A 22,663-nucleotide genomic window follows, 5' to 3' on the forward strand; every position below is an offset into this window, starting at 1 on the left:
GCCGCGACAACGGTGCCGCCGCGTGCCTGTGTCTCCCTCCCACCCCCCCTCCTGGCCTTCACCCTCCCCACGCTTGTCCCTCTCACAGGGTAGATAACAATCACTTACTCCTGCTGATGATCCACGTGTTTCGAGAAAACGAAGAGCAGCTCTTCAAAGTAAGTCCCAGGAGCTCAGGGGCCAGGGGCAAAAGCGCGCTGGCCCGGGCCGGGGGCGGGAGCCAGGGTGCCTGACCGTCCCCTGTCTCGGCCCCTCAGATGATCCGGATGAGCACCGGGCACATGGAGGGCACCCTGCAGCTGCTGTACGTGCTGCTCACAGACTGCTATGTCTACCTGCTCCGGAAAGGTGCCCGCCGTCCCCGGGCTAGGCCAGGGCAGCTGCTGAGAGCGGGTCGAGGACGACACTGACCACCCTCCCTCCCTCTGTGCCCCCCGCCCCTGGCTCTCGGCTGCCTGGTGTGTGGTGGCGAAAACACTCCACTCCGCCCCAAGACGAGCCCGGGGGCCTGCCCGCCACGAGCACCCCGTGTCACTGTCCTACTCTGTCATCTCAGGTCGCAGGACAAGGACGGGTCCTTGCTGAGAGAGGGGCCAGTCTTAGAAAAGGGGGCAGAGGGAGGGAAAAGAGGCCACTGAGAGTTACAGGCATTGGGGTCTCCTCTCTCAGGGGCCGCGGAGAAGCCATACCTGGTGGAAGAGGCCGTTTCTTACAATGAACTTGACTATGTGTCGGTGAGTGCGGGATCTGCAGTTGGCGTAGGCCAACTGCATAGGACGGGGCTCCTCTGGCCACCCACCTTGGGAGCTCAGAGCGAGGCACGTCCCTGCCTCGACCCCTCCGCCCCCAGGGCTGGGCGTCAGCTCCTCTCCCGGGGGCTTCACCACATGATGCTGGGGATGAGAACCGAGTCTGAGGACGCCTCTTTGTCCACCGTATTTCTGACCATCCCTCCCCTCCCTGACTCACGCCCTGGGTCCCAGGCCTCTGGGGCTTTACCTTGTGGCGATGCCAGGGTCTGCCTCCTCCCTCCCCAGCCGGCCCTCTGTCTGGCCGTGGCTGCCTCTTCCGCCGGGCAGCAGCCAAGCCCCTTGTGCATGTGAAGGTATCGTTTCTGGCAGGTGGGCCTCGACCAGCAGACGGTGAAGCTGGTGTGCACCAACCGCAGGAAGCAGTTTCTGCTGGACACGGCTGACGTGGCCCTGGCTGAGTGAGTGACGCTCCCCCCCCCCCCCGGCCAATCCCCCACCTCCCCGTTCCTGCAGGACTGGAGGTCCTGGCCTGGTCTCCCCACCCTTGGGGCAGGAGGGGGAGAAGTGGGACACAAACCAGTGCGGAGCAGATGTGTTCCCTCCGGCACCTGCAGGGAAAGGTACACACACTGACTGGCTCCGTCGTCAGTTCAAGTGACCTCAGACCCTGCGTGGCCTGCGGAGAGGAAGGGGGCTGGTATGAGTCACCCACCAGGAAGGACACCCGAGCCCCACTGCTGGCCCTTGTGCTTTCATACAGAAAGTACACATGATAAGATCGGATAGTGACGGGCACCCGGGTCCCACCCGTTCTGCAGCATCCCTTCATCTGGTCCTGCCTCACCGTCAGACCCCAGGCACCTCGGCCACGGGGAACGGTTAGGCCTCTTCCAGGTCACAGCTGATGGCAACCGACCAGTGCATCATCGCCCCACCTGCTGCCCTGAGCTCTGCTTCCGGCCGGGTCCCTCCCCAAAGTTCCTGGGACCCCTCCAGGCCAGGATCCCGTCCAGTTGAAGGGTGGAGGTGCCCCAGGCCTCTGACAGCAAACCCCACTCCCTTGTATAGGTTCTTCTTGGCTTCTTTGAAGTCCGCCATGATCAAAGGCTGCCGGGAGCCACCTTATCCCAGCATCCTGACTGATGCCACCATGGAGAAGCTGGCACTGGCCAAATTCGTGGCCCAGGAATCTAAGTGTGAGGTAGAGCCGGGAGTGCAGGGGAGGTATTGTGGTGTTAGGGGCCAGGCGACGCAAAAGGACATCTTTAGGACCTCTCCATCACCCACCTGGGAGGGGCTCTCCTACCCTCGGGTCCTGTCCCCCACCCCACTTGGGGCACGGCTTTGCTTTCTCAGCCGCCATTCCTGGTGCTGGGCCGCTGGTGAGCCCGACCCAGACCTCACCACTCTGTCTGCTGCCCCCTCCCCCCACGCAGGCCACCGCTGTCACCGTGCGCTTCTACGGGCTTGTGCACTGGGAGGACCCCCTGGATGAGTCCCTGGGTCCAGTGCCCTGCCACTGCTCACCCCCTGAGGGCGCCATCACCAAAGAAGGCATGCTGCATTACAAGGCGGGCACCTCCTACTTGGGCAAAGAGCACTGGAAGACTTGCTTCGTGGTCCTCAGGTGGGGGCTCCCACAGCTCTGGCCCCGGGCTCGACCTGGGGCTTGTTGGGCCCTCAGTAGGGGTCTCCCTTGGGCCGGCCACTGGGGAGAGAAGCCCACGGGGGCCTCTTTCCACCCCCACAAGGGTTTTGGAGCAGACCCCCTCCGGGCTGCGAGAGCTTCTGTGTAAAGCGGCCGTCTCTGGGGCCCGAGGATCCTGGGGCACATCAGGTGGGGGTCCGGGCAGGGCTGCTGCCAAGGTTTTCGCCATCCCCAGGTCTGCTGAAGGGACAGCACGCCCTCCCGAGCCTCTGCAGTTCTCTCTTCACCTTCCCTTCCGCAGAGGGCAGGCCCCTTGGCCTCTGGGGCTTAAGGCCCCAGTTGCAGGCCCCCCCGGGATCTGGGCCCCACCTGGCCTTCGGTTCTTGGGACGGGCCTCACCCCTGCCATGTTGTGCCCCTGCAGCAACGGGATCCTCTACCAGTATCCCGACCGCACAGATGTCACCCCTCTGCTCTCTGTGAACATGGGGTGAGTGTCCTAGCGATGGGGGGCTGGGCAGGCGTGAGGCCTGGCGGTGCTGCCCGCAGGTGGCGGCTCTGGCCGAGCCTGGGACCCCGGGGCTCCTGTTCTCCCTGGCTCGAGCTGACACCCCACCCCCTTGTGTCAATCAGTTCGGCCTGCCCCCACTCAGCCCCACCCCATCCAGCAGCCCTGACCGCTGCCCTGGGGTCTGCTGAGCCCTGAGGCTATAGGACCCCAAGCAAGGGGAGGCTGGGCATCGTCCTGTCAGGGGAGCAAGAGGAACTCCTTGCCAGGAGGGTCTGTCCGGGCAGGGGAGGCGGTCCCTCTCCCGGGAAGCTCCTGACCTGATGGAAGATGGACGCACAGGTGCTTGGAGAAAACCTGGGGCCCACAGAGGCAACGGGAATGAATGTGCCCTGATGCCAAGAGGGCCAGAGCTAAGAGCGGATTCTCACCCCTTGCCTGGCCAGGTTGAAATATCTAGAAGGATCTTGGCAATTCTGGCAGTTCCCCTTGCAGAAGTTGTCACTCGGAAAGGGCCGGGCCCGCCTGGCAGCTTTAAGTCTCTCCTGAGAGCCGAAGGGGTCCATAGCACCTTCCGGTGGCCTCCAGCCCCCGGGACCGTGGGTGCAGGCGCACCCGTGTCCGACGCCACCCCTGCCTCCTTGCTCCCCTTTCACCCCTCCTCCTCTGGCCCAGGGGGGAGCAGTGCGGTGGCTGTCGGAGAGCCAACACCACGGATCGGCCCCACGCCTTCCAGGTCATCCTCGCCGACCGGCCCTGCCTGGAGCTGAGCGCGGACAGCGAGGCCGAGATGGCCGGCTGGATGCAGCAGCTCTGCCAGGCCGTGTCCAAAGGGGTGAGCGCCTCCGGCCTGCGCCGCTCGTCTGGCCTCCCGACCCCGTCCAGCCCCCTCCGGTGTCCCTTCCCCAGACCCACACGCACTCACAGAGAGGCCCATGAGGACGAAGACGGGGACCTCCAGGGGACAGCCCGGGAGCGGGTCCTCGGGCTCAGGGCCGCCTGTGGGCCGGACGCTCCCACTGTCACCCCTGTCCCCACCTCCACTTCCGACTTGGGTGGAACCCGCCTGACCTCTGGCGCAGGGGGAGCCCAAGGGCTGGCTGGGCCCCTGGAGGGGGCAGGTCTGGTGCCATCGACCCCCGGAGAGCTCCAGCTTGCCTCTCCCCTCTGCCGATGCCCTTCAGGTCATCCCCCAGGGGGTGACCCCCAGCCCCTGCATCCCCTGCTGCCTGGTGATTACCGATGACCGCCTCTTCACCTGCCACGAGGACTGCCAGACCAGCTTCTTCCGCTCCCTGGGCACAGCCAGGCTGGCCGACATCAGTGCCGTCTCCACGGAACCCGGCAAGGAGTACTGTGTCCTGGTGAGCTGCGCCCGGGGGCAGTGGAGGCAGGCCCTGCGGAAGGAGGGCCGCTTCTGCTCACCTGGGGACCCGCCCTCCCCAGGAGTTTTCCCAGGACAGCCAGCAGGCTCTGCCCCCCTGGGTCATCTACTTGAGCTGCACATCTGAACTGGACCGATTCCTGTCTGCGCTGAGCTCCGGGTGGAAAACCATCTACCAGGTACCGAGCCACCCGGGGCCCCGAGGAGTGGAGCCGCTGCCCCGGGGAGAGGAGTCCTTCCTGTGTGGCACAGAGGCAGGAGGCAGGGGCCCGGGGACGGCGCTGTACCAGCAGCTCTGGGACAGCCCGGAACATTTAGGACCAAAAGGGCAAGACTCCGCCCTCCAGCGCATCCGAGGCCACAGCCAGAAGCAGAACCTGGGACATGCTGCCCCTTCTTGGTCCCGTGGTGCCGAGGGTCTCCAGGGCTCCCGTGGAGCCCCAGGAGAGCGGGGTCCTGGGCCGAAGCCCTCACAGACCCCCTCTCTGCCCCTGCACAGGTGGACCTCCCCCACAAGGCCACCCAGGAAGCCTCCAGCAAGAAGTTCGAGGATGCCCTGAGCCTCATCCACAGCGCCTGGCAGCGGAGCGACAGCCTGTGCCGGGGCAGAGCCTCCCGGGACCCCTGGTGCTGAGGCGGAGCTGGCCGGCCCCCCCACCCCCACCCCCCGCGGGCCAAGAAAGGCGAGCAGAGCAGCACACGCAGTGGCCCGCTGGGGCATCATGCCGCTTGGGGCCTGGCTTCCACCCCTGTTCCACAGCCCACTCCCACCCTGGGGGACAGAACCACCGACCGGGGCCTGAGACGGGGTCTCTCCCCTCCCAGGGATCCAGAATGGGTGCTCCGCACACCCCTGGGCATCCTGCCTGGCCAGTGGTGCCCGGAGAGTGCTGCTGGGGCGGAGGGTCTGAGCCCTATGGGCTCTGTGTACGTGGCACATCCGGATGTATCTGCGTCTCTTCAGGACGGCAGTGAGAATAGTATCCGCTTTGAGGGGAGCAGAAGGACCGAGAAGGCAGCAGTCCCCTCTTCCTCTCCCGAGTGAGAGGTCTGGGCAGAAACCCGGCCATCCTTGTTCATTTTTGAACGTTCAGCCGGCTGTGCAGGGAGGCCGGGCACTAAGGTCTCGGTGCATGTTTCCTCCTCGCTATCTCTGGCCCCCGGCACACTGCTGCCTGCCTCGCCAGGGCCCACAGCGGGGGGCAGGGGCCGGGCCGGCCCTCCCTGGCTGCCCAGCGGCCCCGCATGTCCACGGCCCCCTGCCCCTGTCTCTCCCCAAACCGCAGCGGCCGGAGGACCCGGGAGGACCCGGGAGGACCCAGGAGGACCCAGGAGGCAGGCTGTTTCCATTTGCAGGGAGCAAAGGGGAGGGAGGAGGGCTCCGAGAGGAATGGAGCCCACCAGCCTGGCGTCCCCGTGGGTGCCTCCTGACCATCCCCTGCTTGGCTGGATCCGGGCCCTTCTGGAGAGTTTTATCAAGGGCCCGCCGGGGGAAGGGGTCAGATGGTCTGGGTTTTGTTTGTTGTTTCTTTTCTTTTTTTTTTTTTTTTTTTTTTTAAATAAAATAGACACGTTATATTGCCAAGACTTGTCACTGGCCCTTTATGACCAGGATGGAGGAGGGGCATCTCCAGCCCCCCTCTGAAGCCCCTTGGCCATTCATTCTTCATTCATTCCATAATTCTCTGCCATCAGCTGCTCTGTGCTGACACCGAGAACCCAGTCGCCCCCTGCCCCCCCATGGAGCTCTCTGGAGCTTAGGCCCTGAGGGTTTCTTGGCCTGACCTTTGCTCTCTGTTGTATTTCCTGCAGTGGCCAGGGGAGCGGCAGCTACCCCTCCAGTCCCGGGACTTGTCTCTGGGGCCAGCCTTCCCAGCCTCCCCAGCTCTGGGGGCGAGTGCCGGCCATATGGGATAAACCCGAGAGTGTCCAAGCTGTCCCCAGACCGCTGGGCGCAGGCCAGAGGGTGCCAAGCCTGCCAGGCCCAGGCCGGGGGTTGGGGGGAAGTGATCTGGGGCCCCAAAGCCCTCAGCGCTGCCTCTTCCAGGGCTTCGTACCTGGGGGGAAAGGAGCGGCAGCTGGGAAAGGTGGGCGTGGAGGCCTAGAGGTGGGCTTGCAGGCAGGGTGGCTCGGCCTCTGGTTCTGTTTGGAACTTGGCTGATGTGGGGTGGCCGTGGCGGGAGAGAACTGCCCGGGGGCAGAGGCCAAGGTGGAGGCCAGACCGAGCAACCTAGCGCCTGACAGCCATTCCCAGGGGTGTGAAGTCCCTTCTCACAAAGGGCCACGTATGGGCGCCCGGGTGGCTCAGTCAGTTAAGCAGCCGACTCTTGATTTTGGCTCAGGTCACGATCTCAAGGTACAGTAGTGGGCTAGGCGTGGAGCCTGCCTAAGATTCATTCTCTCTCTCTGAAAAAAAGCAAAAAAAACCCAAAAAACAAAGACAAAGGGCCATTTCTATACCAGGGCCTCTCCAGAAACCTATAAGTCCAGAAGAGGTTCCCACCAGGAGGAGGGACAGGACTAGGGGGCAAGTCTTCATAGGGTGAATGACCGAAGCCACAGGCCACTCCTTGAGACAAAGCGGCCCCAGGGCCCTGGAATCTTGGGAGGCAAAGGATGGGGAGGAAGGAGCCAGAGCGGGGGACGGGGCAGTGGAGGGGGGGGTGTGTGCATCTTCTGGGTGGAGCCCTGCACCAGGCATGTTCTCCACACACCTCTGAAGTAGGTGCTGATATCCCCGTTTTAGAAACAGACCGTCGCTAAGAGAAAGAAAGTGACTTGCCCAGAGTCACACATGGTAGCAGAGCCCGGGGTTCAAAAACAGTTCCACAGGGTTCGAGAAGCCCTTCTCCACCTCTGCTCTCAGTGGGACCATAGACTGTGGGAACCAGACTGGAAGACTGAGGCCGGGAACGGAGAAGCCACAAGGACGGTGGCAGGGTGGTTGTGGGCAGTCAGTGCGTTGCCTGGGCACGGTTTCAGGAGCCTCCCCGGGGCAGTTGCTCTATGCCCAGGGCTCCGAGCTGCAGCAGGACTGGCTAAACCAGAGGCGGGGCAGGGGCACCAGCCCTTCGCCCCAGCGCCACAGGGAGGGCAGGAGGGTAAGAAAAACAGGAGGAGGTGTCTCAGCTGATTGACACCTTCTCCCCGCCCCCAATCTCCCTCCTGCCCCAGGTGACCTTTTCCCCAGATCCCAGGGTCCAGGCCCACCCCTGCCGGGAGGTGTGGAGAACAGAGACAGCTGGGATTGGTCAGAGCCAGCAGGGGCGTGTCCCGGGCTCCAACAGCCCCAGCGGCTCAGCAGAGCAGGTGGACTCCCAGGATAGACCAGGGGCCACCGGGCCTGTCTGACCTGGACGTCTGCCCTCCAGACATGGCCCCAGACCCCCTTGATCCCCAGCCGGGAGGCCCTGCGGGGGTGCAGACAGCGTAAGCTCCGCCACCCCAGGGCCTGTGCCCATGTCCCTGCCCGGGGCGCAACGGGCCTCAGGAACAGAGGCCAGGGAGACGGTTGCCCCCGCTGTGGACCTGGTGCTAGGCGCCTCGGCCTGTTGCCTGGCCTGTGTCTTCACTAACCCCCTAGAGGTGGTGAAGACGCGGCTGCAGCTGCAGGGGGAGCTGCGGGCCCGGGGCACCTACCCGCGGCCCTACAGGGGCTTTTTTGCCTCGGTGGCGGCGGTGATCCGTGCAGATGGGATGTGTGGCCTGCAGAAGGGGCTGGCCGCCGGCCTCCTTTACCAGGGCCTCATGAATGGCGTCCGCTTCTACTGCTACAGCCTGGCGTGCCAGGCTGGCCTCACCCAGCAGCCTGGTGGCACCGTGGTCGCAGGCGCCGTGGCTGGGGCACTGGGAGCCTTCGTGGGGAGCCCTGCTTACTTGGTGAGTGCCTTTTCTCCATCCTCCATCACCCCGTGACCCAGCTCGCCCGGGGACTCTGTAGCCTCCCAGGCTGGCCCCGCGGGACCGACCTGGACGGCCGGGTGGGGCCTGCTGGGCGGGGAACATCCCTGCCTGGGATTGGAATCTGCCCCTTGGCTCAAAGCCCCAGAGCCTGGTCCTGATCCTCATCCTCCTGGGGTCCCTGCCCCACCAGGCCTGAGCCAGAGGAGGGGGCAGAGGGTGGCAGGACGTGTGCTGGCTCCACCCCGGTGTGGCCACCCATCTTCCCGTGCAGCCCGTGCGAGTGAAAAATAAGCGAGGCCCCCGCGTCCCCGGCTGGATGTTGTACCGTCGTCTTCCGCTTAGTCCTCAGAACAGCTTGTCAGGCGTGAGTGGAGGGGGTTAAGTAACTTGCTCCGGTCACACCAGGATGCAAACTCAGGCTAACTTCAGAGCCTCGCCCCCGACCCTATCCCACACGCCCCCTCAGCTGTGGGGGTGGGCTCGTGGCGCTCTGGATGTCGGGGCGCGCTCGTCCAGGCCCTCTCTCACGTCTGCTGTCACAGGTCAAAACACAGCTGCAGGCCCAGACGGTGGCCGCGATGGCTGTGGGGCACCAGCACCATCACCAGGTAGGAACCGTCACTCCCCAGAGCTCCCTGGGCCGGATGGGCTCCTGGGCCGGCAGGCTGCCCATGATGTGGCGTCTTCTCCCCGCAGAGTGTTCTGGGGGCCTTGGAGACCATCTGGCGGCAGCAAGGCCTGGCAGGACTATGGCGGGGCGTGGGTGGGGCCGTGCCCAGGGTCATGGTCGGCTCCGCAGCCCAGCTGGCCACCTTTGCCTCTGCCAAGGCCTGGGTGCAGAAACAACAGGTGAGGAGCCAGGGACACCTGTGCCCACCCACAGACACCCCAAAGTAAGGGCTGCCTGCCTCCTTTCTCCCCCTCTGGGCCCTCATCACTCCCTAACATCTCCAGCTGGACCCCCACCTAGGGAAGCCAACGGGGAGGTGACAGACAGGGCCCCTGAAGACAGCTGAGGACCCTGGCTCTGCCCTTAGGGTCATGTCCCGGCCCTTGTGCCCAGCAGGAGTGGGGGCCAGCAGTGAGCCCTGTAGCTGTGACGGAGCTGGGGTGGGAGGTGGCTGGAGGCGCCCGGTCTGTTCCCCTTCCCCTAGGTCTCCCAGCGCCCACACGCTGGGAGGGGAGGGTGGGTACCCTGCGGGTGGGGGGAGGGCACCTGCAGGCGTCAGAACCTGTACCACCCCACAGTGGCTCCCGGAGGACAGCTGGCTGGTGGCTTTGGCTGGAGGCATGATCAGTAGCGTCGCCGTGGCCGCAGTCATGACCCCCTTCGACGTGGTCAGCACGCGGCTATACAATCAGCCCGTGGACGGAACTGGCAAAGTGAGCAGGGGCTGGTGCGGGGGGGTGGGGGGCCAGTGGGAAGCTGGAGAGCACCCTCCAACACACACACACACACACAGCCAGAGACACGCAGACACGTGACATGCATGAAGACGCATCAATTTGCCTTGTTTGCTGAGCACCTATGTCCCAGGCATGGGCTAAGCATTTTCACCTCTGGGTTTTATTCCATCCTCACAATCACCTCCATCTTCCTGATGAGGAAACTGACGCTCAGAGAGATCTGATGACTTGTGTGTGCGGTCGCCCGGCTGATACGTGGAGGAGCCCGAATCAGAATCCAGGCCTGACCCCATGGCCTCACGCACACGGGCCCTCGCATACACCGGTGCAGGCTGCGCTCAGCACAGAGGTGCCCTCCACAGGCCGCTGAAATCCACCTGTGTGCCATTAGCCAAAGTTCAGCCCCCAGGCATGGGGCTGTGGCTGCCTGGACGAAGAGGCTTCTTACATTTCACAGCCTACAGGGCCACCTTTCTAGAATTTGCCCAGCTTGGGGAGAGTCTCTCTACTGATGTGCCACAGTAGCCCCTACACACAGACACCCCTGGTTGTGCCAGCCAGGGCGCCACGTTCCCTGTAGTGACATCTGCCCCGTGTCTGTCTCCAGGGCCAGCTGTATGGTGGCCTCGCCGACTGCCTGGTGAAGATCTGGCGGCAGGAGGGCCCCCTGGCACTCTACAAGGGTCTGGGCCCAGCCTACCTGCGCCTGGGCCCCCACACAATCCTCAGCATGCTCTTCTGGGATGAGCTCCGGAAACTGGCTGGGCGGGGCCTGCACCAGGGCACCTAGGGGGCACCCCTCACCCCCATTTCCCGACACAGCCTGGCGCTCGGCAGGAAGCAATGGCCCGCTCCAGCTGGGAATGGCCGGCTCAGAGCAGACCACTGGCCTAGACCCTGCCACAGGTCGGAGGAGAGTGTGGACAGCGCTGGTCCCCCCCAGACCCACGGCCCCCCTCAGGCCAGAGCATTTGTTCTGGATGGCCAGCCACTTTGTTCTCCAGCAAATTCTCTTCCCCCTCTGTACTGGGTTACCTTATCCCAGAGCCTTACTCATTATGATAATCGCTGCTCCGGGGCATGGCCATCACCTTGAGCTGGGTCGCTTACATGCATCAGCTTGCTTAGTCCTCAAACAGCGTGAGACGGTAAAACCCTCTTTTACCAAGAGGAAGCTGAGAACTCAGAAAAGGGAAGTGCTTTGACCAAAGCCACACAGCTCTGAAGTGGCAGAAAGAGGACTGGAAGTTACGACGCAGGCTGGTGTCCCTGGCAAGAGCCAGGACCGTGAGGGCTGGAGGGCCCCCGACAGTCACTGTGAGGCACCATGAGGCCATAGTGGACCTCCGACAAGATGGTTTAAACAACAGATATTGTCTCACAGCTTGGAGGCTGGAAGTCAGACATCCAGGCATCAGCGGGGTTGGTTTCTTCTGAGGCCTCTCTCTCTCTCTCTCTCTCTCCCCCCTCTCTCTCCCCCCTGGCATGTGGACGGCCATCTTCCCCCCGGGTCCTCACATGGTCTTCCTTCTGTGTCTGTGTCCTAATCTCTTCTTATAAGGCCCCCAGTCGTGTTGGATTAGCACCGACCCTAATGTCCTCATTTTAACTTAATTACCTCTTTAGAGACCCCATCTCCAATTAGTCACATATAGGGGGTTAGAACTTCAATATATGAATGTGGGTGGGGGGGACATAATGCAGCCTATAACACCAACTAGAAGCTTTTACTGAGGGCTTCCTAGGTGCCCGGCACTGTGGGCGTCCAGACAAATCCTCATGACCGTTCTGAAAGGGGTCTCTGGACATGCCCATTCTTCAGATGAGGAGGCTAAGGCCCAGGGCGGGGAGGGGACTGGCTCAACGTGAGTAGCAGAGCTAGGTGTCCTCACCCTGGGCCCTTTCCCCAGGCTGCAGCCACACTCCTCCCAGTGTGTGTGTTCCTAAGGCCCACGCTGACCTTTGTGCTTCAGAGAATGACACCGAGTCCCTGGAAGGGATAGGACTGGCCCCAGCCCAAGCAGAGCCTAAACCACCTACCCTGCCGTCCCCCATGTCTGCTGTTCCCCGGGGGTACCCCACCACACACTCCAAACCAATAAAGTTTTCTATTTTGTTTACTTCCACGACTCTCTTCTGCTGAAGCCTCGGTCTCCCCCACCCGTGACACCACCCCCCACCCCTTGGCTCCCTCCTCGGTCTGGGGAAGGAGGATCCGGATTTGCCGCACCCTCGGCAGCTTCCAACCCAACTGAGGCCTGCCACCTAGTGGACACGGGGAGGATCGTCGAGGCAGGCTGCCCAGTGGCGGAAGGAGAGGGGGGGCCCAGAACTGTATCTCAACCTCAGGTTGTGGGGGGTACGGACCACCTTCCAGAACTGGGGCTGAGGGGGCAGAGCCCAGATGCAAAGCTATGGGGGGCAACAGATAAGGCCTGGGGCTTCAGGAAGGCCCTGTGGGGCAAGGCCTAAGGTAGGGTGAGAAAAACGGGCACCCACCTTGAGCAGAGACAGAGGCCAGAGATCAGTGCTGGTTTCATGCCGCCCAAAGGCGGAGCCCCTGGACAGCAGTAGGCTCCCGAGGCCAGTAACCCTGGGGCCCTGAAGGTATCCCTGCCTCCCCTCCCCTCCCCTTCCCTCCCTTGAGCTTCTGATCCCTCCCTGCCCCTCCCCTCCCTCCACTGACACCTTTGCCCCGTGACTTTGGTCTCTCTGGAGCAGACCTGGCCAGAGGCGGGGGCTGATCCCGGCAGCGGCCATGTTCTCCCTGCCCTCCTGGCTCCCCGGCCTCCCCTCCCTCCAGTGGGGCTCCAGCCTCCTAGACTCTGTCCTGCAAGGTGAGCACCACCTCCCTGTCCCGTGCAGCCCCGCCCCCTCCGGCAGCTCTGGGCAGCTGCAGGGTGGACCCCCCCCCGCCCCCACCCCCCACCACGTGGGTCTCCCACCACCTCTAACCCTCCAAACCGCCTGCCCTCCCTCCTGCCCCTCAGGCCTCATCGGGGCCAGCGGAGTCTCCGTCCTGAACAGCCTCCTGAAGGTCTACTTCTTTGTGAACTGCGCCAAGTGAGTGCCTGCCGACCCAGCCCACTCCTGGGCCCCCCCCACCCCGAGCTGTCTCCGGCCTGTGAGGGCAGGGCCGGAGGGAAGGGAACCCTATCCCCAGTGAGCACGTCTGGGGGCACGGGGACCACTGCCCAGGCCGAGGCTGGTGGTTCTGGCCCTGCCCACGTCCATTCTGCCCCACAGCAACCCTGAGCGGCGGCTGGAAAAGCACCAGCTGCAGGCCCCGTGGGCCTCGCTGGAGACCGTGCACCTGGCAGGGCTGGCCCTGATCCTGACCGTCGTGGGGGCCCGGGTGGCCGCCCTGGTGGTGCTTGAGTTCTCCCTCCGGGCTATCTCCACACTGCTCTCCCTGGGCAAGGTAAGGCTCCCTGAGGTGGGAGGGGGGGGGTGTCATTACCCGAACCCGGGCCCTGATTTTCACCCCAGACCCCCCTGTCTCCTCACCACCTCCTTTCTGTAAGACCGAGACCGGAGGGTGCAGATTGCCCCCTGGGGTTGTGATCGCCAGTGCAGTCCCTGCTCCTAGCGAGCTCCTGGACACCGAGCTCCCCGTGTGCCAGGCCCCGTGCCGGATCCTCTGAGTGCGTATCATCTCACGTATCCACACAGTCAGAGGCGGGTAGAGCTTCGCTGTGATCTCCATTTCACGGACGGGGAAACTAAGGCTCAGAGAGGGTAACTGACTTGTCGCAGGTCAACAACCAGCAAGAAGCGGAGTCAGGCTCTGAACCCAGGTCTTCAAGGCTCTGAGCCACAAACCTTCAGCAAGCACATGGGGCCCAAGGGACAATCGTGACTGAAATTAAGCAGCAAGAAATGATCCCAGTAGGTAGGGCTTGACCTTGAAGGCAATATCCCTGCTTTTTTTTTTTTTAAGTTTATTTATTTATTTTGAGAGAGAGAGAGGAGAGAGAGAGAGAGAGAGAGAGAGAGAGAGAGAGAATCCCAAGCAGGCTCCATGCTGTCAGCGCAGATCCCAATGCGGGCCTCAATCTCACGAACCATGAGATCATGACAGCCAAAATCAAGAGTCAGACGCTTAACTGACGGAGCCACCCGGGCACCCCAGGGAATATTCCTTCTTTGGGAATGATCCCCAAGGTTCCTTCCGGCTCCAGATTCCTACAGAATGGAGCCTCTGCACCTTCACAGCCCCTTGGCCCCCCCACCTCAGGTGAGAGGCAGCCTGAGCCCCCAGCATCGCGGCCCCCTTTCTCCCCCCCCCCTCCCCCGCCCAGGGCTCCCAGGGCACCGAGAGGCTGCGGCTGCACCTGCTGTGCCAGTACGCGCTGGGCTGCGGGCTGACCTGCGGCCTGAGCTTCCTGCAGGAGGACGCCCCGCACCGCACCCTGAACCTGCTGCTGGGCCTCTGGCTGGCCACGCTGCTTCGCACGGGCGCCAGGCGCCTCTGCCGCCACATCTACCAGCTCTACGAGCTGCACAGCAGCCAGCAGTACTGCGGGGTCTGCCTGGGGCTGCTGGCCGGCGCTCATGCCCTCCCCCGGCTGCTGGCCCGCGCCCTGGCCGTGGCCTTTGCCGTGGGTGACCTGGCAGCCGTGGCCCTTATCAACCGGGACTTCCTGACCACGTCAGACGCCGTGCGTTTCTGGACGCCGCTCGTCATCTGCTACACGCTGCTCGTCATCTACATGCAGGGTAAGGGCCACAGGCGGGGTCCTGGGCGGCCGCTGATTCACTGGGCGTTCACGTCCCACTGTCCGACCGGGGCAAGGGAATGGGGAGGGGTTGAGACTGGCCAGGCTGATGGGGGGGCCTGACGGAGAGCCCTCATCAACCCAGTGCAGGCGGTCTGAGGAGAAGCCCCTGCACGGCTTTCAGCAGGGGAGAGCGACCTGGCCAGATGTGGGCTATGGGAAGAACCGCCTGGCTGCAGGGCGGAGACGGGGTCGAGGTGGCGGGACAGGGAAGGGCAGTCAGGCAGAGAGCAGCGGGTGCAAAGGCCCTGAGGTGGGAGTGAGTCTGGCATGCTGGGGAGTAGTAAGAAACGAGGACACGGCTCAGATCAGGCAGGACGTCCCGTTCCTGTGTTTAGAAGGTCACTAGCTGCCGAGTGGACATGGAGTAGACGCTTGACCCACAAGGTCAAGAACAGAAGCCGGGAGCTGGGACTGGGTGGGGCAGTGGGAGTGGGGAGGTGGGTTCGGGTGGGGCTCTACTTAGCAGAAAGAGTCCCCGGGGCTTCCCGACCGATTAGAGGTGGCAGTGGAGGCAGGACGGCGCCTGCAGCTTGGAGCTGGCGTGCCCCCCCTCCCTCCCCTGACTGCAGGCAGAGCGCAGCAGCGGGCAGGCTCGGGGGTAGACAGCGAGGCCTGGTTAGGAAGAAGTGCCTGGTGCCAGCCAGGTGCTCAGAGAGTGGGGGTGAGGGAGGAGGGAGGCAGGGGGCTGCAAGGGGAGGGGAAGGCTCACACTGAGGAAGGTCGGGGGCAGCCGGGAGTCCAGGCCCCGTCCCAGGCCGGACCTCAGGTAGGGCGGGCAGGTGGTGACAGGTGCCCTGCCCCCCCAGAGGAGCAGCGGCAGAACCCCGGCCTGCAGAGCCAGGTCCAGACGGTGCTGGTGCGCATGGGCGGCCTCTTCGTGCTGCTGCTGACCGTGGGCAGCTGGCTGGACCTCCTGGGTGTCCTTATGTCCCTGCTGGGCGAGCTCTGGTGCCTGACGAGCGTCCGTACCCTGCTGGACCTTTGCCAGATACAGGTGGGCGCTTCACCGCGTGGGTCCCCCAGACACGGAAGCCCCGCTCCAGACAGCCCGAGGAGCCTCCACAGGCCCGAGTTCAAGAAGGGCTGGGGTGACCTCTCTCGGGGTGGGGGCAGAAGGAGCTGAAATCCCCTCTTTCCCCTGGTGTTAGCTTTGACCCCTGCGTGGGAAGCAGGGCCTGAAGCTCCCCCACCAGAGGATGGGGGAGCTGAGTTGTGTCCTTCCTTTCCTCCCCACCTTCCCCCAGGAGTTTCCATCCCAGAGGCCTTCAGTGTCAGCTCCAAGGCAGCCCCCGCCCCAGCCCTCAGCACCTGGCCAGCCCCAGGGGACAGCCCCCTCCTGACCTGCCTTAGCAAGGACTTGGGAGTCTGTCTCGGGCCCACCCAGGCTCATCTGGAGGTCTTGACCCCAGGACTGCCAGCCCTGCCCCCCACTTGGAGTTCAAGGTGGGCACTGGGGCTCTTGGGAGGGAGAAGAGGGCTCGGGGCTAGAGCTCTCAGAAGGGGGCACTTGGAGGCCACTGAGCGAACCCCTATTTTTCTCAGGACAGAGAACGGATGCAGCGCCCTCAAACCTGCCTTCCCGGTGGGGGGGGGGTTGGGGGAATGGGGGAGAATTGCGTTCTCAGAATGGCTTCTCCTTTACTGGCCTCCCTCGCCCTCTCCACGAACAACAATAAAGATGATTTTCTCAACCTGCGTTAGAATCATGAACACACAGGGGCACCTGGGTGGCTCAGTCGGTTAAGCGGCCGACTTCAGCTCAGGTCACGATCTCGCGGTCCGTGAGTTCGAGCCCCGCGTCGGGCTCTGGGCTGATGGCTCGGAGCCTGGAGCCTGCTTCCGATTCTGTGTCTCCCTCTCTCTTTACCCCTCCCCCGTTCATGCTCTGTCTCTCTCTGTCTCAAAAATAAATAAAACGTTAAAAAAAAAAAATTAAAGAATCATGAACACACAGAGAGGGAAAGAGGCTTTTCTGAGGCCACACAGCTCCTCTGGCTGGGGCGGGCCCCAGGGATACATGCCGGCTGGGTCCCCTGGTGTTGGGGAGTTCAGTACTGAGGTGGCTGAGGAAGCCATGGGGATGTGGTCTAGCCTGGACGCGTGGTCAAGCACCCACCTGCGGTCGCGGGTGGATGGTGCCCACCTTCCGTCCCATCCTAGGCTGAGAACCAGCTAAAGGGAGGCTCGGCTAAGACCGTGACGATCCTTGACATTTCAGCTTCGTTCAGCCTCGTATTCCCTGCAGGGCCCAGCCCGGGGAGGCAACAGACTATCTGGGAAAAGGTTGGGTACCAGCTCCTCTGCTTACTTGCTGTGTGTCCTTGGGGGCTTCACTGCCACTCTCTGAGCCCGTCAGAAGAAAAATTGCCACGTGTGGGGTGCTGACCATGTGCCAAGCACTATGCCAAGCACTTTTATGATCTCGTTTGGTTCTGACATCAGCCTCAAGAGGCAGGTGCTGTTATCCCTTTTTACAGATTCAGAAACAGGCTCAGAGAGGTTATGTAACTTGCTCAAGGTCACTGAGCTAGTTGGTGGCTAAGTCAGGATTTGAATCCAGGTGGCCTGACTCCCAGAGCTCAAGTGCTTTGCATGCCTCCTGCTACCCCCCTCTTGTTGGAAGAACTGGGGCCATGGAAACCAACCGAGGTGCACATAAAATATGGCAGCCCCATTCCTGGAAGGTTCTGGAATATGGTTGCAGCCACCTTGTGAGCAGGGTAATCTGATGCTCCATCACAGCCATGTTACCCTGGCCCGAGCATCCAGCCCACAGGGCAGTTTCCACAGGGACTGAAGGCCCAGCTCAGGGCCCTTTCCCAGGAGGGGCCCCACAGGGCAAAGGAGACTCCCAGCTTCCAGGCCTCCTGGGGGTTGTGAGGGTCAGATTGTCTAGGAGGGGTGGAGGAGACGTCAGGGAGGAGGTGAGGGGAGAAGATTCTTGGAGGATTCCAGGTTCTGGCAAGCCCTGCTTCTCAGCAAAGGCCACCATGGTCACCCAAAGGCTACTGCCTCAGGACAGAGTCTGGCGTAGGATTCTCCGCTCCCCACCCTGGGACACACCTGGGACATGGGGCAGGCTGGCCCCAAGCCTGGACAGGGTGGTTTCAGCTCATTCCTCCAGAAATGGCCACCCAACTGACAGTCCAAGCCTAATCCCTGACCCTTTGCTCTCTGCCACCTTACCCCCAGATGGGCCTCTCAGCCCCAAAGTAGCTGAGGTGGGGGAAATGCTGGTGGCTGCCCCTCCCCCAATCCAGGACCCAGCCCCCCTCTGCCTGGGAGTGCGTTCAGTTCCCTCTGGGCAGGAAACTTGTCCCAGTCTGGGAGGAAATGGCTCAGTTAGTTGGGCACCCAGCCAGCCCTTGCCAGACCCAGAATGGGCACCAGGTTCCAACTCGGGCCTGATGTTTTTGCTGGAAGGTTCTCTGGCCTCTTGGCCCCTAGCACAGCCTGGGACCCGGTGGGGACAGGGCTGGGAGGGGATTGGATTTGGCAGTCCTTTCCTTTTTATGGACACAGGGACCATTTCCAAACAAAAAAAATGGGCCACGTGGGTTGGACTAGGATTCTTTTCTTATCTATTAAATTATTTTTATGAAAAAGTCTGACAAGGGTATAAAAATTAGATCACTCCAAGTGAGGCGTTTAGCAAATCTCCATCCCAAACAAAGGAAAAGAGGCCTGAAGTCCAAAGAGCAGAGGAAATCCAGAAGGTATGGTCTGGAATGGGGTATGAAGCTGGGACTTCTCTCCGAGACCATGAGAGTTCGAATCCTGGGCTCCGACCAGCATCCTTCCGAAGAGGAGGGAGACCGGGGCCCCCAGTCTCTGCTAGAAGGGGGTAGTAGCCTCCAGGGCCGCTTGGATTGGGGTGAACCGGCCTCCCCCCTCCTGAACTCCCACTTTGCCCCTTCTGAGCTGTGGCATTGTCCCTTTGGGCATCCTGCATGCCTTACCCTAGTCACTCATTCACAAGGAATTATTGAACATCTGCATGGGGCCAGGCTCTGGCCTGTAGTACCTGTGCCACAAGGAAAAGTACAGCTGGGTAAGTCACTCTGTCGGCGGGAGACTGGGACAAGCGAAGGTGAGTGTATTTGTGATCCACAGCTGTGTTACAAGCGGCCCCAAAAGTTAGCAGCTTAAAACAATAGACACTCACTGTCTCGCGCTTTTTTGTGGGTTGGGTCCCACAGGCTGGCTGGGGCCTCTGGCTCAGGGTCTCCTCACAGACCGCAGTCAAGACGTGGGCCGAGGCTCCGGTGACATCGTGAGGCTTGACCGGGGTAGGGTCCACTTCCAAGCCCACTCACGTGGCTGTTGACAGGATTCAGTTTCTCACAGGCTACCGGGCTGAGAGTCTCAGCTCCTCTCTGGCTGTTGGCCAGGGGTCTCCCTTCGTTCCTCGCCATGCGGGCCTCCCCATAGACAGCTCCCAACAGGGGAGCTGGTGTCCCTCAGAGCAAGCCAGTAAGGGACAGAGAGAGAGAGAAAAAAGACATGCAGGACAGAAGTCACAGTCTTTTTGTAGCCCAGTGTTTTGGGTTTAAAAATTTTTTTTTAATTTATTTAGATTTATTTAATTTTTTAAAATTTATTTATTTAAATTTATTTAAAAATTTTTAAATTTTTTGAGAGAGAGAGACAGAGCACAGGCAGGGGAGGGGCAGAGAGAGAGGGAAACACAGAATCCAAAGCAGGATCCAGGCTCCGAGCTGTCAGCACAGAGCTTGACGCGGGGCTCGAACTCACGGACTGTGAGATCACGACCTGAGCCCAAGTTGGCCACTCAACCGACTGAGCCACCCGGGGGGGGCCCCACGTGACTGACATTTTTAAAGGACTCCTCCCCTTGCTGTTTGTAGAATAGCACAGAAACAAGCCAGTTTGGAAGCATGTGAAATTACCCAGGTGAGATGATACTAACCCTGGCAAGAACCCAGGGCTTGAACCAAAATGGTAGCCGTGGAGGTAGTCAGAAGTGGTTGCACATGGATGTATTTCGAAGAGTCCATAGGACTTCCTGATCAATTAGACGTGGGTTTGATAGAATGAGAAGAATCCAGGGCTCTCGGCTTCTCGGCCTGAAGAACTGGGTGAGTGAGATGGGAGGCATCTGGGGCAGAGCAGGGCCCTTCACGCAGGTGCGGTTGGCGTTGACGGGAAGGCCAGGTGTTATGATGTGTGTGATGTGGGCTCAGGGAGGCCTAACCGACAAGGAGCTGTTGACACTGAGTCCTGAATGGGGGGGGGGGGGGGGGGGGCGTGGTCCGGCAGCCCATGTCCTGAGATGCCTGAGGGACTAAAGAAAGGTTCCCCGCCCCCCCCCATGGCTGAGCAGAGGGCGCGAGGGGCACAGCAGTGGGAGATGCGGTGGGTCGCCGAGGCTGGCTGTGGCCAGATGGCCCAGGGTCACGGGAGGGCTTGGCATTTTCCTCCCTGGAAGCAGCAGGAGCCCCGGAGGGGCTGGGTGGGGAGCAGCGAGGGGGGGCTCGTGAGGATCACATCCTGCTCTAGCGAGATGGTCTGGCCATCAGGGTGGAGATGGGTTGTAAGGAGTAAGGCAGGGCCAGTCCAATGTTAAGGGCCCCCTTTAGGAAAAAGAATACAAAATTTGCATTGAAGTGGGTAGTGACAGAATGATAAAGAGAAAGCATAACAAATTGCTGGAGGCCTGGAGACTTGGGTGCCTTCTTCTGACATCTCCCTGGGCGGTGTGCCAAGGGCACTGAATGGAAAATGCTTCCTGAGTGTGACCTGGCTACCTCCCTTCCTAGAACACTCTGTAACTCCCAGCAACCCTCACAGGGGCTCCTACCACGGAGAGGCCTACACTCACAGTAAACCCACCTTGGCTAAGAGAGAAGTAGGGAGGCCAGCTGGGGGGAAGAAGGGGTCTCAGGAACTGGGGGTGCTAAGAAAGATGAAGCCAAGGGTGGGGGCTCCCAGTGGGGGTGCGGGCTCAAGCAGGGGGATGGGATCAGTGAGGTGTTTGAATAGGGGCTCAGCCTTGGCAAGCAGCCAAGGGCCTGGGGCAACCTCGGGGACCCCCAAAGGGACGGACACCAGGATTTCCTCCTCTCTGCCCACAGAAGGGGCTCTGACCTTCAAGGCCAGGGCCAAAGAGGGGCCTTCCCAGCCTGCTGAGCCTCTGGCCCCCTCCATGGAGCCCGTGCTGATTTGCTAAGCAATGGTCGGACCGTGGGAACCAACCAGCCCAGACAGTGCCAGCCCAGGCCCCCAGACCAGGAGGGGATTAAGACCCAGACGATGTTATCACAGCCAGCTCTGGGAAGCTGGGCCCTGCATGGCCCAAGTGGACATAGGCTTGGGGCCTGAGAGGAGGGGAATTTATGTGGCTATAATGTGGCCCGGTTTGCTCCTCTTTGGTTTTTTAAGTTTGTTTTTGAGAGAGAGCAAGCTGGGGAGGGGCAGAGAGAGAGAGAGAGAGGGAGAGAGAGAATCCCAAGCAGGCTCCACACGGTCAGCGTGGAGCCCGATGTGGAGCTCGAACCCATACGCCATGAGATCATGACCTGAGCTGAAATCAAGAGTCAGATGCTTACCCTGACTGAGCCCCCTCCCCCGCCGGGTGCCCCTCTCCCCTCCCTTGGTTTTCAAACGTTTTCCCTACACACTGGGCCCGGTCAGTAAAGCTGCCTGGAGCCAGGTTACCTGGGTTCAAATGAAGTCCATTTGTCGAGTGGACTGAACAGATGATGGAGGTGAGGCACATAGCCCAGAGGCTGACCGTGGCCTCTAGTCCACCCCGCCCCACCCAGCCAAGGGACTATAACTGAGTCTCAGTCGTGCCCTTCTGGTGTGAAGGATCAGTGAACACATCTGAGTAAGGAGATGGAGAGGCAGGCCCCGATTCAGGCAGCCGAAGCAGGAACCGCAGAAGCCCATCTCAGGGGAGGAAGGGAATGAAGAGGCCCACTTCCCCCGTCTTGTCCAGGGGACTGCTTCCGGGTACAGGAAGATGAGCATATGTGCATTTCACTTGCCACGAGCTGTTAATACAGCTGTTAATACGCTGATTCTCTACTGAGGAATTGTAACCCTGTGTTATGCATTTTTCATGCATTATCTGCCCGCCCCCCACCGCCGCCCAGCTTTCAGAACCACCTGGAAGGAATGGTTTTCTCTGTCTCCTCAGGAGAAAACCCAAGGTACAGAAAGATTACGTGACTTGCTCAAGATCACAGAGCTAAGAAGCGGGAGAGCCAAGATCCAAATTCAGATAGGTCTGATTCCAAAGCCCAAGCTCCTAACTGCTTACTACCCATCACTACACTGCTTCACATGTGATTTGTATATGCAGCTACCTGAGACCTCCAACCCCAACTTGTGCATTTTGCAGGAATTGCTGAGTCCTGACATCCCAAGGTCTCTGGGCCAGTGAGGGCTGTGACCGTGTGGACCGAGATCTCCAGAGACCAGGCAAGGGTGATGGGAGAATAGCCATTGCTACTTGGTGGTCACTAACTATGGGCCAGGCTCTGGGGGGTACCCTTTCAGTGCCTCCGTCCCCAACAGGTCTGCAAAGGGAAACATTCCTGTCCCCATTTGAGGGTATCCAGTAGCACCTCTGTTTTTTGTTTTGGTTTAATTTTCTTAATGTTTATTTATTTTTGAGAGAGAGAGAGAGAGAGACAGAGTGTGAGCAGGGGAGGGGCAGAGAGAGAGAATCTGAAGCAGGCTCCAGGCTCTGAGCTGTCAGCACAGAGCCTGATGTGGGGCTTGAACTCACGAACCGTGACATCATGACCTGAGCTGAAGTCGGATGCTTTAATGACTGAGCCACTCAGGCGCCCCTGTTTTGTGTGTGTGTGTGTGTGTGTGTTTTTAAATTACACTTTTGGGGCATCTGAGTGGCTCAGTCGGTTAAGCATCCGACTTCGGCTCAGGTCATGATCTCACGGTTTGTGAGTTCGAGCCCCACGTGGGACTTGCTGCTGTTAGCACGGAGCTGGCTTCGGATCCTCTGTTCCCCTCTCTTTGCCCTCCCCCGGCTTGCGCGCTCTCTCTCTGTCTGTCTCTCTCAAAAATAAATAAACACTTATTTATGTTTATTATTTATGTGCTAAAAGCACAGAGCCCAACACGGGGCTTGAACTCACGAACCGTGAGATCATGACCTGAACCGAAGTTGGCCGCTTAGCCAACTGAGCTACCAGATGCCCCAAATAAATAAAACTAAAAAATACATTTTATTTTTAAGTGATCTCTGCACCCAGTGTGTAACTCAAACTCATGACCCCACAGGAGTCCTGTG

At 61.1% G+C, this 22,663-nt stretch overlaps 3 protein-coding genes and 1 long non-coding RNA gene across 5 annotated transcripts in view; 3 read left to right on the top strand and 1 right to left on the bottom strand.

The window, feature by feature from the left end:
- The window catches only part of PLEKHM2 (pleckstrin homology and RUN domain containing M2), a 35,904-nt gene extending 30,065 nt beyond the window's left edge, over window positions 1–5,839 (top strand). For both annotated transcript variants that reach the window (XM_043573835.1, XM_043573836.1), the window contains 11 exons: window positions 89–158; window positions 258–348; window positions 670–734; window positions 1,122–1,210; window positions 1,821–1,953; window positions 2,189–2,379; window positions 2,824–2,889; window positions 3,583–3,742; window positions 4,092–4,271; window positions 4,354–4,470; window positions 4,791–5,839. In XM_043573835.1, coding sequence (XP_043429770.1) covers window positions 89–158; window positions 258–348; window positions 670–734; window positions 1,122–1,210; window positions 1,821–1,953; window positions 2,189–2,379; window positions 2,824–2,889; window positions 3,583–3,742; window positions 4,092–4,271; window positions 4,354–4,470; window positions 4,791–4,925 — 1,297 coding nt within the window. In that variant the 3' untranslated portion in view covers window positions 4,926–5,839. The remainder of the gene's footprint in view (window positions 1–88; window positions 159–257; window positions 349–669; window positions 735–1,121; window positions 1,211–1,820; window positions 1,954–2,188; window positions 2,380–2,823; window positions 2,890–3,582; window positions 3,743–4,091; window positions 4,272–4,353; window positions 4,471–4,790) is intronic.
- A 1,707-nt stretch (window positions 5,840–7,546) lies between these two features.
- SLC25A34 (solute carrier family 25 member 34) lies at window positions 7,547–11,721 on the top strand. The gene is made up of 5 exons (XM_043573838.1): window positions 7,547–8,170; window positions 8,737–8,802; window positions 8,891–9,043; window positions 9,443–9,577; window positions 10,209–11,721. Exons 1-5 carry the CDS (start codon window positions 7,751–7,753, stop codon window positions 10,389–10,391), a joined length of 957 nt encoding a protein of 318 aa, XP_043429773.1. The 5' UTR covers window positions 7,547–7,750; the 3' UTR covers window positions 10,392–11,721.
- A 312-nt stretch (window positions 11,722–12,033) lies between these two features.
- TMEM82 (transmembrane protein 82) lies at window positions 12,034–16,073 on the top strand. The gene is made up of 6 exons (XM_043573837.1): window positions 12,034–12,438; window positions 12,592–12,664; window positions 12,848–13,022; window positions 13,903–14,320; window positions 15,189–15,376; window positions 15,627–16,073. Exons 1-6 carry the CDS (start codon window positions 12,360–12,362, stop codon window positions 15,720–15,722), a joined length of 1,029 nt encoding a protein of 342 aa, XP_043429772.1. The 5' UTR covers window positions 12,034–12,359; the 3' UTR covers window positions 15,723–16,073.
- On the bottom strand, window positions 14,439–18,898 carry LOC122479972. The gene is made up of 2 exons (XR_006296495.1): window positions 18,548–18,898; window positions 14,439–15,361 (listed from the first exon to the last, which is right to left on the bottom strand). It is a non-coding gene; the product is annotated as an uncharacterized LOC122479972 (long non-coding RNA).
- Window positions 18,899–22,663: the final 3,765 nt, after the last annotated feature.

This window comes from Prionailurus bengalensis, chromosome C1, assembly GCF_016509475.1.
Source record: "Prionailurus bengalensis isolate Pbe53 chromosome C1, Fcat_Pben_1.1_paternal_pri, whole genome shotgun sequence".
In the NCBI taxonomy this organism is placed as follows: Eukaryota; Metazoa; Chordata; class Mammalia; order Carnivora; family Felidae; genus Prionailurus; species Prionailurus bengalensis.